The sequence below is a fragment of the Sinocyclocheilus rhinocerous genome, unplaced genomic scaffold (assembly GCF_001515625.1).
Source record: "Sinocyclocheilus rhinocerous isolate Xijiao unplaced genomic scaffold, SAMN03320098_v1.1 scaffold767, whole genome shotgun sequence".
Classification (NCBI taxonomy): domain Eukaryota; kingdom Metazoa; phylum Chordata; class Actinopteri; order Cypriniformes; family Cyprinidae; genus Sinocyclocheilus; species Sinocyclocheilus rhinocerous.
In genome coordinates this window covers 64,594-77,961 of record NW_015633562.1, presented here as the reverse complement: position 1 = coordinate 77,961, position 13,368 = coordinate 64,594, and the positions used below count along the sequence as shown (strand labels likewise).

At 38.0% G+C, this 13,368-nt stretch overlaps 1 protein-coding gene across 36 annotated transcripts in view; it reads left to right on the top strand.

The window, feature by feature from the left end:
• The window catches only part of LOC107744607 (disks large homolog 2), a 217,367-nt gene that overhangs the window by 173,824 nt on the left and 30,175 nt on the right, over positions 1–13,368 (top strand). For 27 of the 36 annotated variants that reach the window (XR_001640499.1, XM_016558337.1, XM_016558340.1 and 24 more), the window contains 2 exons: positions 1,451–1,553; positions 3,291–3,335. Coding sequence is in view for 35 of the 36 variants with exons in the window: in XM_016558337.1 (XP_016413823.1) it covers positions 1,451–1,553; positions 3,291–3,335 (148 nt within the window). In the remaining variant the exon portion in view is untranslated. The remainder of the gene's footprint in view (positions 1–1,450; positions 1,554–3,290; positions 3,336–13,368) is intronic. The other 9 variants (XM_016558364.1, XM_016558357.1, XM_016558363.1 and 6 more) reach the window with 1 other exon arrangement.

Genomic DNA, 13,368 nt, shown 5'->3' with positions numbered 1-13,368 from the left:
TATATATATGCTAACCACTTAAAAAAAGCTCTTTTGATTAGCTAAAACAGGAAAGTCACAGTGTTGTCCAGGCATTGAGGCAATCAGGCATTGAGAAAAGGTTGTAGGAACATTTATGGAACCAAAGGAGAGTTGATATTTCGCATTTTAGTGATAGCAATTTTCAGTTTATGAGCAGCATAAGGTCTGTGGGTTAACATTACTTCATTACTTGAAGATACTTTCACATTTTGTTCTGAAACATAAATTACAGTCATGCACTACCATTCAAAAGTTTGGGATCAGTAAGTTTTTTTTTAATTATTATTATTACTTTTATGATGCTACAAAAGATTTCTATTTCCAGTGGGGTTTTTTTTTACTTTCTGTTAATAAAAAAATCCTGAAAAAAACATTATCCCCAAAAAATGTGAATATTTTATATATTACTTTATTATTGAATGTATTTTTGATCAAATAAATACAGCCTTGTTGAGCATTTATTTCAGAGGCTTTCTTCAAAAACACTTTAAAAATCTTACAAACTCAAAATTTTTCAAGCTGCTGTGTGCTTTAAAAATGCTTGTTGCTAACAAGCTGCTACATAAGGACTACAATGGTTGTCAGCCATGATTAATTTATTCCACAACTGAAAGTGGGGGATTTTAAAAGAAATAGTATTTGCCTGACCATGTGATCTCAACGCGGCCACATAGACTGTATAAAAACGGTCGGCCACCATAAAACAGTTTTTTTTAAGCCACTGATTTGACTGGAGACTTCATGTAATTTTTATAGATATTTTTCACAATTACCATTCATTTAGTTATGTGCAAAACATTTTAATGGGGAAAAATGAGTGCACCTTTACAAGTATTTTGACTGCAACACCTGCTTCAGGTTCATGTGCCAAAGGAGTTTCCTGTCCTCAGCTGGTCCCAACCTGCTTGAACATAGACTTTCAATGGCTTAATTTGGGTCATAGAACTGATGATGCACACAACTTAGCCAAACTCATATTTTGGAGGAGCACTGATTACTTTGTGGTCCAGTTGTTGCAGACTCTGGCCTACAGGGTACAGCCGCCTACTGATCCTTTACTGTAGGCTTTTCTTGAGCCGAAGAACTGTGCATCTGGATGATAGCAGGCATTTCTTGTGCCAGATCACTCCAGGCTGAAAGATACCACATTTTCTGAGAGTCAGGCAATTTTAAATATGAATTCGTTAGAGAGCTTTGACTGTATTGCTGCCCGTTCAATGCTTACAATTTGAGCCATTAATTTAAGTAAGTTGATGAATTAGCTTTTATTATCACATGCTTTATGTATACTTACTGTGTATTTTGTTACTGATAATAAATTCTAGCCTTGTTGATTATTTAATTAATGTTTCTGGTGAGTGTTATTGATGAAACATCATTCACAGACAGATGCTATTGATGTAACAGCTTTTGTTGTGATTGATTTCAGGTTAATGGAATCGATCTGCGAGGTGCCACTCATGAACAAGCTGCAGCTGCGCTGAAAGGAGCGGGTCAGACGGTAACCATCATCGCCCAATACCGGCCCGAGGGTAAGTGTCCATCAGCTCCTCCTGACCAAACACTGTTGCTGAAGTTCACATGATTCTTACTCACAGAGCTACTGCAGAGGTCGCCTTTAGCTGCAGGCAGGACAGAAACACAACTCACCCAGACATTTTTGGGCCAAGCCCAGCCCGATGTGCTCATTATTCCTCCTGACTGTTACAGAATAGCGCATGTGCCCTTGGAGTGTTGAGGTGCCATGTTTGATAAGTGTCAGTTAGGAGGTTTGGCTGCTCTGGACTCCAGTGACCCATTCAGATGGGGTCGGATGCATCACCGTAGTCTGGGATCTAAGAATGTTTTCACTGGCTTATCTTACTTAAAGATGAAGTGTGTCATTTCTTCCATGTGACAGTGCTTTCTCCTGTGCTAGTTTAATGTGCAGAGACAACTTCAAAAGTAAACCCGGTTTCATGAATTCCACAAAAATATTTTCATGGTTTCCACAAAATATTAAGCAGCACAACCATTTTCAGCTGTGATAATAAGAAATGTTTATTGAGCACCAAATCTGCATATTAGAATGATTTCTGAAGGATCATGTGACACTGAAGACTGGAGTAATAGCTTCTGAAAATTCAGCTTTGCCATCACAGGATCAAATAAATAAAAATAATATAGTCGAAAACAGCAAAAACAAAAGTTATAACAGTATTTTTTCCCCCTTAATATTACCATTTTTACTGTACTTTTGATCAAATAAATTCAGCCTTTGTGGCATAAGAGACTTATTTCAAGAACACTGAAAACTTTTAAAAATATGAATTCCTTACTTTTTTTAAGAGCCCCCTAAATGAGTTTCAAACACAAAACACCTACAGTACTTAAAAAAAGAATTTAGACTATAATCATTTTGAAAAATGGAGAAAGATGCTTTGTAGATGCAGTTGGTGTAGATGTGGCATCTACCAGCAGGGGCCAACTGAAACATGCTAACCACCAAAACCTTGACGTTTGGGAGGTTTGAGATGAGTCTTCCTGTTTGTCTGAAGTAGAGTGTTGCAGGGATGAGGTAATTTTGTGTGCCAGCTCTGAAGTTAGCACCACCCTGGTTCCCTCTACAAATAATTTTGAAGCCTAAATACAATTGCTAGAAGTAAAAAAGTTAGGCTATAAACAAACTACATCACCATCACTAAGCTAAGCGGCAAAGTACTTTGCCCAAGCGTGAGTAAAAGCAGACTAGTGCGTAGATTAATTTTTTTGTTTGGCGTGATGATGTTTATGTCCCTGTCCCTGACAGCCTCTATACTCCCATTTGTTGGCCTTTTTCAAGACTAGTAAAACCTTGAAAAAACTGGGTAATTTATTATATCATAAAATAAAATGTGAAAATATCTTGACCTTGTGTTAACCACAGACCTTATTTAAGACCTTTACCCTAATTCGGGGAAAAAAAACAAAAAAAACATTGACTTCCAGACAATGGAACTTGAAGTTTAAAAATGCTAACTCTGAGTTTTAGGACTAATTCCTCCAGAACTCCATATAGGTAACATGCATTATTTTTCTAATTCCAATTGTTGCTACTAGGGGCGCCAGAAATGACACACTTTACCTTTAAATTGTAATCCTATTGTCTATGATATTGGAAACGGTATATGAGGTGTGCATAGCATGAGCTGCAGGTGTGTGCTCATACAGTCTGTGATAAGGTGAGAGAGACAGATGTGGCAGCGTGATCAGGTGTGTACTGATATGTCCTCTCTTTTTTCACCCGTCAGAACTTGCCCTGTGCTCCCCACGCCGGGCCCCGCCACCAACTGCAGGTTTGTGCCATGTGATCAGCACCTGGGTCAAGAGCAGTACCACACAGACAGACTGCACAGAGCTAGACCACAACTAAAGACTCAACTGCTAGAACTGTAGATTTTACAGTTCCTTTGTTTTGCCTTCCCACGAGGCTTTGGGAATTCCAGGACAGTTGGGGCACATAGATCTGAAGTTTACTGCTCAGGTTCTGTCTAACTCTTTGCAGTCTGGCTGAGGAACGTGGTCTTATTCTTGCCCCAGTGGCGTCTCTGACCATGGGCCTCTCATTCAGGGGAAAGGAACAGAGAGAGACCTTGCTCTCCTGATAATCCTGTGTGCATCCTTTATTCCCCCTGCCTGCTGCCTCACTTGATAAACTCCTCGGCTCCTGTTGTGCTTGTTTTTGGCTCTAACCCGCTCGTCCAACACAGACAGCTGCTGTTCAGTACATACACATCCAGATATTCATCCTGGGAGATCAAGGCATTTTATAACATTTACATTTTTCCTTTTAGCAAATTTAAATATAAATGGACTTAGAAATGAGGTACATAAGCGATAATCATAAATATTAGAATATATTGGGGTTGATGAGTTTAAGATGTTTTTTTTTTTTTTTTATGTTTTTGTGTCTTATGCTCACCAAGGTTGCATTAATTTTTATCAAAAAAAAAAAAAAAGCAGTAATAATGTTAAATATTATTACACTTTTTTCTTTTTTTATATTTTTCCCATGATAGCATTTAGATTTATGCATTTAACAGGTGCTTTTATCCAAAGAGATTTACAAAAGAGGAGGAACAAAGTAGCATAGGAAAGCTGATTTTTTTTTTTTAATTATCAATGTTAAAAACAGTTGTGCTGATTAATATTTTTGTGTAAACCATGATAGATTTTTTTTAGTATTCTTTGATGAATAGAAAATTGAAAAGAACGGCATTTGTTTGAATTATATTTTTTTTTTTTACTTAATAAAAGTCTTTACTGTTACTTTTGATTAATTTAATGTATACTTGCTGAATAAAAGTATTAATTATAAAAATTAAAAAAAACTTGAGTTGAAAAAAAAACTTTCTGACCCCAAACTATTGAACGGTAGCGTGTATTTAATTGTTATAATCAAGCATAAGGAAGGACTGATTCATAAGAATTACACAATTCAGTATGAAATTGTATTGAGTATTATTATTTTACACAGTTAGCACTGTTGGAGCTTCATTTTATTTGTTATATTTAATTCTAAAATAAAATACAATATTTTATGTTGATATATTGCATTTTGAAAGAAGAAGTTCCTTATATTTTATCTTATATATTTGGATATATATATATATATATTGGCTCTTATTTTTTGGTCCATTTAAGAAAAGGCTGTGCATCTTTTATGATTTAAATTTGCCCACTTTTTTGTACACTATCATATAAATCAGTGTTTCTCAACTCCAGTCGTGAGGGCCCACCTCCCTGAATGTTTTAGATGTCACACTAATTAAAACAGTTGATTCAACTCATGTGTGGTAAGTAGTGGAGACATCTAAAACATTCTGGGAGGTGTGTTCTGAGATCTGGAGTTGAAAACCACTGATATAGATGGCCTCAAAGCTAACACACATGGACTAAAAGCCACAAAACCCTTTTTTTTTAGGTTATATGTTCTAAATTAAGAGCTCAGGGTCAGGGTTCGGGTCAGCAGCCTTGCTTGTCTTACTGCACTGCTCACTGTCTCCTTTCCTCTCCTCCTCTTCCACCTTTGACCCTCTCTCCCAAACTACCTCCTGCCCCCTGCTGAAACCAACACACCCTTACCAAAACACACACAGATCACACTCACAGAATGGCAGCATGTTAGCCCAATCGCAAACACATACTACTTTTGGTCTATAGCAGTTTTCTAAACTAATATGTTTGAACATATTAGTACAGATTCAGTCTGTAACTGCAGTATTTGTATTTAATGCAATAGCATTTGTACATTAAGTGTGACTTATTAATTATTGATTAATTGATTATTACAAATTAACACTACACACGATTGAGTGTCCTGTAACATTAAAAATAATAACCATAAGGTATATGACTGACACATGATGGTTTATTTTAGCATTCAAACATCTTTGTGATACTGTATGATCTTCTGCTGTTCCTCATCTGCTTTGAGTTGATATTATTTGACTTTAAGAGAGCAGAGGCCAGCTATAATCATACTGAAGAAAAAGTGTTAAGATTCCTGTCATTCTGATCACTGTAGTGGAGTCTGACCAATGATTTTCTAACCTCTGACACCCATCCAGCATATATCATTGGATGAGATCTTATATTGAGCAGTTCGATATGTGGAGGAGAGACATAGTTAAGGTGACAATCTCTGTTTGACAGGAGCTTAGAGGGGCGTAAGTGCTCTGAGGGAATGAATTTGGCAAGTGCATAGGATTCCCCATTCATAAATAAGGTCTTGAAGACTGCTTTAGCAGATGGAGGAGGTGAGGATGCTTTTTTATTCAAATGGCAGCAAGAGACAGAGTCATCAGAGGTTTCTAGAGCAGCTCCCAATTTGACATTCTGTTTTATTCCTGAACCAGTAACTCCCAACTTTCTCTGAGCCCTCTTGCATTATTTCCTACATTTTGGCTGAGTTGAATGATAATGTTGAACTTCAAGCCTTTGTTATGGGTATTGTGAATCCCCAAAAATCGATTCTCTTGGCATTAACATTTAATTCTAATGGCAATGTCCTCCGTTTGCAATATAGCTGTGCACCCACTATGCAAAACTGTTTAGTATAGATGTTTTGTGGGTTTTCACAATAAGTTTCAGAGGTGCTTTTACAAGTTCGCAGTAGTCAGCATTATGAGTATTTAGTCATAGAGTCGTGGTTCCAACTAGGCTGGTCTTTCTCTGTGGCTCAATCCAATTCCCCTGATGCTCTCGGGATCGATTCTGGGGAGGTTGAGCTCATTAAGGTGCAGGGGTAAATGCAAGCTTGCACTTTCTGCAGGGGTGTTGTGGGACTGCTGAGATGGGCTTTCCAATGGTCCTTTTCAGCAGCAACTCCCCGAGTCATAGCAATACGACATTCTCACTGTGTAGCTAGCAACACAAAAAATTTACGATTCCCAGAATACTGAAGATGGATTGATAGTCAACCAAAATCATAGCGAAGCTAAGTTGACATTCTTACAGTAAGTCTGTCAAATCAAAACATGAAGTAGACTCATGTTTTTATTCCTCCTCAAGTATTGAGTGACTATTTTGTAAACCTTGAAGGGGTTATCTCATACATTTAGTTTTGATTTGACGATTTTCTGTGATAATTAGGACTAACGATGGATAAAAATTGATTGCATAACATTTACTGAGAAAAGCCCCTACGTGAAGATAATCTAAATCTGAAATTGCTCTTATAGAAGGAAAATCACTTATTTCGGAATTAAAGTAAAGGTTGGGGGCATGATTAAATGAGTTTGATTTTTACAACATTATTTTGTTGTTCATTACCATTTTGCAACCTCTCTCTGAATTTTAAATTAAAGTTTTTTTCTTCTCTGCCTTCAAGACTTTTATGTAAAAGTCCTTTTTTATGTTTTGCAGAGCCACGTGTGCTTTGAAAAAATTATTTTATAGCTTAGTTTTAATAAAATTGAACTACAAAATAAAATAAAACGATAAATTAGATTTTTCATTATATGACCTCAGTTAGAAAGGTAGAGAGAAGGTAGACAGATGATTGAAGCATGGTCAGACAGCATTGGCTAGCTTGTGTACTGTCTCTGGGAAACATGATTACATGCGATTTTAACAGAGTGCCCTCAGGTACAGCAAACACTTCCTGAACCTTGGTAATTTCACAGTAATAAGTTATACACTGAAACTCACACACAGATCCTCATATTGACTGACAGACCATCTTCTCTTCCATGAGTGAATGAATGGATTGCTGAGGTTTATTTATAGTTTTCAGCACCATTGCTACAAAAAATACTTTAATGTCTCATGGCTGTCCCTCAGTGCTAGCCTACTAAAAATCATGGAATTACTCTCAGAACACATCGCAATTTTTAGCTGCCAATTTGAAACAGAGAACAATAGGTTAGGTTGAAAAGGTTTTTCAGAACTGACATTTCCATTTGTGTGTGTGGGTGTGTTTGTGTGGTTCTGTTAGTGTGGCTTTCTTGTAGACAGGATTGAGGCCACTAGTGGGGACATAGTGACATCACGAGTGTGCATACACTAAACTCAACAGACAGCCAATGGTCCCTTTTCACAAGATTGTGATGACGCGTTTCAACGGTCATCAGCATCGTAAATTCTCCAAAGTTTTTTGTATTTAAAATTTTTTTTTAAATGTATGTACATTTATAACACTGTACTTTGTATTATATTACCTTTGCATCATATTAGAAAAAACTTGTTAACGCTAGCGAGGGTGTTTCTAATACAGACATCGTTCTCTCTACTAACTGCCGTTATCAATCTCTCTCTAATTTTTTCCTTTTTTTTTGAAAGTCATAAAAACACTACCATGGAGTTTTTCTTTTGCTATGTGAGCAAATGGGAATCCAAAAAAATATATTTGTGGTAGTCTCCTATTCACTGCTATAGAAGTTTACCCAACTATGGGTAATAGTTACAACTAAGGTGACCTTCTGCTGCTGAGAAACCCGGAAATGTGAAAAAGGTCTATGACGGGCCAAGAACACCTGAAGGAACTCTATACATACGCTCACACACTTTAACTCACATCTAAATGAGGACATACCATAGACTTCTGTTGTTTTTATATAAACCTAATTAGAATTAAACTGCAAAGCACCCTCGGGGACATCCTCAAAGTAACATTTCGACAGAATTAGCTAACATTTGGTTATAGCTTAATAAACACACACACATTATTACAAACATGGTAGACTACTATAAATTTCTTTTTACTGAGAATTTTTAATAAAACCTTCCTCTTGTGATGTGTAAGTAAGCTAATAATGCTTTCTCCATAAATGTTATGTCCCTCAGATAAAACTGGTTGCGATCAAAAATCCTAATGTTTGTGTGTGGAGAGAGAATGCAGTCTGCAGCTAACAGGCCATTAAAAGGGTTAGTTCACCCAAAAATGAAAATTCTGTCAAATATCTTAAATTGTGTTCCGAAGATGAACGAAGGTATTACGGGTTTGGAACAACATGAGGGTGAGTAATTAATGACAGAATTTTCATTTTTGGGTGAACTAACCCTTTAATCATTTAGCTGGATAGCCAGAGCTCTATGAATGAGTATTTTACTCTAATATTGTGTGTCCCGCTGATTTATGACTAACCTCTGCTCTCCTCCATCTCATTCTTTCTAATGAAGCCCAAACATCTGAAGAACTTCCACAGAGAATGAATCTTCTACACTACTATTCTTTTATTGTTCTGACAGACTGTACCACATTCATGCGAGTTTTGTGGTGTTACTAATTTAAAGGGCAACATTCAGAGAGGAATTTTTCCAGAACATGATTTATAATATTTATAACCACATTCTGGCTATTTTGTCATGGACTGTACAAAACTAATTAGCTTAACCTTCTGAGAAGTAATTTTAAGGTCACACAAGGTTATCTCTCCTCCTCTCAGGAATATTATTAATATTCCATGTCTATTAATTTCAGTGCGTGACTCGTCTTGGACATGAATTATGCATCAGATTGTGCAGCTTGTTGAGGAAAGGTACTATTACGTTTAGAAGAAATCTGACAATTTTCACCTGGTGGGTGAAAAAAAATTAATCGCACAGACTTTGAAGGAAGAACCTGAGCCTTATAATGACCAGAATATCATAAAGACAACCACATATGTCTTTTCAACTACTCAGAACACCCTAGCAGTCACTTAGCAATTCAAGTTTAATTCAATTCAAGTTTATTTGTACAGCGCTTTTCACGATACAAATCATTGCAAAGCAACTTTACAGCAAATTAAGTTTCTACAATATTTAGTGGTAGCTTATCAGTGGTGACTGTCAGTTAATGTACGGTAGCGATCGGACAGGTATGATCTAAACCATCTTAAAGCCTGCCCTTGAATACCTGTATAGTTTTGTAATCGATCTATGAGCAACACACTAACAACCACTCAGAACACCTTAGCAACCACCTAGTGCGCCCTTGCATTGTTTTGCAGGGTAAGCATAACATTTCCTTCAGAAAGTACAACAATAGTTGTCTTTGTTGTTGTTTTTGGACTTTTTTTTTTTAGAACACCCCTTTGGGTTGTTTGCTACTATATATTTCTTTAATGGGCTGTGAGGTGGACATTTGCCAGCGTTTAGCCACTGCTTGGCCCTGATCCCAGATACCCTGTGGCTGAGTTTCTCTGGCTAAGCCTCTATTGGCAGATTCTCAAGAGGATACACAGTCTCTGGATTCAAACATACATGAAACATGACCATCATGCCTGGACTGCTGTTTACACACTTGTGTTCACTTAGACCAGGCATTCATACCACTCTATTACTTTTAAAGCGCCATCACATTAACAGTTGCTCTGCAAAATTTCACATGTAAAAGCCAGTCGTTTCAATAGGAATCTGCGTAATCGACAGTTCTGTCAGGACCACTATCGTCAAAATGATAGATACTTAGCATAAAGTTTGGTTTGGCGGTATGGTTCTGTTCTGGGCAAAAACCTCCCTGCCCATCCATGCAGCCTGTCATGAATGAGCAGGGAGAGCAGCAATAATAACCCCCCTAGGGTTAACGGAACAGAACAAGGCAGATATCATTAATGTACTTAATGATATTTAAGTGTAACACTTTATTCAAGATAAAGGAGTCTGATTAGCAAGGAATATCAGAAAGCCAAGTCCTGACTGTGGCGAAAGGAGGAGCTGGGGATGGAGGAGGGTAATTTGCTCCGGAGCAGGCTGAAAAGCTGCCGAATAATACTGAATAGAGCTTATATAGGAATGCCGCGATAGGTGTCGTATTCCTATAGGTAGATGTGATCAGCTGAGAATCAGCTGATGCAAGCTTGACTCACGTGACCTGCCAGAACTAACGCTAAAGCTTAATTTCTGCTTCAGGACGAAAAATTTCACCACACAGATTTCACATGTTCAAGTTGGTCATGCAAATCCGCAATACTGACCAAAAGAAAGAAGCTTGGTTTAAAAATGGCTGTGTCCAAAATTGCATACTGTCTGAGTAGTGTGACGAGCGTCCCGAAGATCGCCCTCTCATTTTTCCCACAGAAAGCAGCGTGTGACCGACCAGCCCCACAGGAGCACTGCATGGACCCTCTGCACTGGGAAGACGGAAGAGAGCACTCACGGCACCGGAGCACCTACCTGGACCTTTCTCACTAACACCCATCACCCCAATAAATCCACCCTCCGGGGTATTGATTGAGATTACTTGTCGTGTGATTCTTCACCCCGTTACAGTAGGAACATCTTTTGAAAAAGTAAATACTTTGTGATTGCTAAAAAAAAATCTATATAGTATGAATTTGTGTAGTATGAATTTAATTCGGACGTACAACATTCGGCATGTTGTTATTATAACATGACCTACCAGCATCAGTTATGTTGCTTTACTGCCATTTACAAATCTTCTCCCGTGGCATCATGGGATAGTAAAGTGTCCTTTGTATGCACACTTCATCTCTGGTAGCTTAAGTCATCCAAGTACTTTTTGCTCCTTTAGTACTGTGCATTCTTTTCACGTTTTTTTCACCTACTTTATAGCAGGGAAGTATGCGATTTTGGATGCAGCCCATTACTTCTTATTAAGCAGTGCTTCATACATCTCTACACTACTGACTATTGACCTTTGCATTCAAAATTGTCAACATTACAATCATCGCTCACCACTGTCTTCCTATCTCAGCGCTGCAGTCTGTAGGTACAGTAGCGTTATTTAGCTAAAAGCTTGTGCACATGTGTGCGTTGACACATTACTGATGATGTTGGCTTAATTTACAGTCTCTACTTCCCTGGAAATGTCACACTGCTAGTTCTGTAACTCACACATTGTGATTGTACCTCCTGGCGCAGTGATGCTCTTTTCCCCTGCTGCGGGTGGAGCTGTATTTGGCATGTTGGAGTCACTGCACAGCAGCTAATGAGACTACACAAGCTGTCCTCTATTAACTGAAAGCATCTCACTGCAGACTGACACAAACATGTGTGTGTGTATGAGTGATGCGCAAGGGCGGCTGTCTGCCTGGATGTGTCCAACTTCATGCACGCTAATATGAAACCAACATTCATGACAGTAAATGCAGCTGTTTGTGCAGCTGTTGTGTTTTGAATGCACCCATTTTAACATGCATGTTTGATAATATAAGTGCTACAGTTTCTTATCTTTGTCTCTGGACGTGTGGTAATCCATCATCCGAAACAGCCTGTAATCTTCCTCGAATTTCTGAGCTTGAATTGCAGGTCTGGGACAGGCAGAGGTAGAAAGCTTTTCATCTGTCTAGAAGGTTCCATGTGCAGCAGATCCCTGCTGCTTTTCTAGGGAAATGTGCAATTTTTGTGAATTACAGTAGAATGCGAATAGAGTCCAGGGGCCTCATTTATCAACAGTGCGTACGCACAGCTGTGTGCGTAATGAGTGCGTAAGAACAGTTTCACGCAAAGTGTGGGATCTACCAACTTGTACTTATACGTAGAAATGTGTGTAAATATAAGCACACCTCTGAGCATGCTTACGCAAAGAATCTAGTGGTAGAATAGCGACACTACACATAAAAAGCATTTAAGAGTGTCACAGTATAAATTAAGCAATCCACATATGTCCTGTGTTTCCTTTAAATATAAAACACTCAATTTATCATTTGTCTGGCTTTAAACAGACAATTTGCGTAATTGGTGTCAAACCCTATAAAAGACAGCTTTGACAAATGTTTGTCTCAGTGCAATGGCTTATCTTGCGTTATTGGAAGACTTTGCAAACAATGCGCTCCGCAGAGAACGTGTTTTCAAAGACCGCACTGAGAGTGAGAGCACAGAACGGCTTCTCAGTCGGTACCGCTTTCTTTGCCATGATCTCCGCAGAGAACGCGTTTTCAAAGACCGCGCTGAGAGTGAGAGCACAGAATGGCTTCTCAGTCGGTACCGCTTTCTTTGCCATGATTTCGGTGAGGACACATACATTCACGTGATTTATAAAGGGAGGTGTTGTCACCATATATGGTTCATTGGAGGCGTTTCCGAATGCAAATGACCGTGAATGTGAACGAGCATGTTACTTACGCACATGAGGGATTTATCAACAATTATTGCTTACTCATGTGCGTAAGAACTGCGTGCGCACATTTGATAAATACGGATTTTCTTGTACTTAGGCACATTCTAAATTTCATTCGTAGGACAAAATAGAGAAACTTTCCTACGCATTGTTGATAAATGAGGGCCCAGGAGTTCAGAGATTTAGATTTAGCCCATATATATATATATATATATATATATATATAAGGCGATCTCCTCAAAAGCAATGAGATTAAATGGAGATCAAATTGAGATGTTTGCTTGGGTCTCCTTCCCCCTGAAGAAAAAAAAAGGAAAGAAAATAAATTTGCTAAAATGTAAAAAGTCTGCAATATAAAATATAATGTAAATTATGGCTAAAAATGTAATTTATTTTTTTATTAAATTTGTAAAATGTATATATGAAGAGTTTGGTTCTAAAACGCGATAAACGCCATTTAAAAAAAATTTTAGTTTCCGACAAAATCAGTTTTGTATCTGGTCGGTATTGAAAAGTCAATTTTTAATTTTACGCAAAATGTGATATCTGCTGTGTTATTCTGTCATGTTTTCTCCCTTTTTTTCCAAACCGCGACAAATGCCAGTCTCCCTTCTCTGCAGAATGTGATATATCCGCTCAACCAATCACAGCGCACCATTCCACGCCCTCTAGACAGTACTGGCGGTGCTTTGAATACACCCGGCATTCTAGTTTTCCTCCTCTATTTTGTACTTTGTGATCAACAAACAAACTTAGGGCTGCACGATAAATCGCATGTGATTGTCATGCGCATCTCGTCAGTAAAGCCGGTTCTGTGATTAATA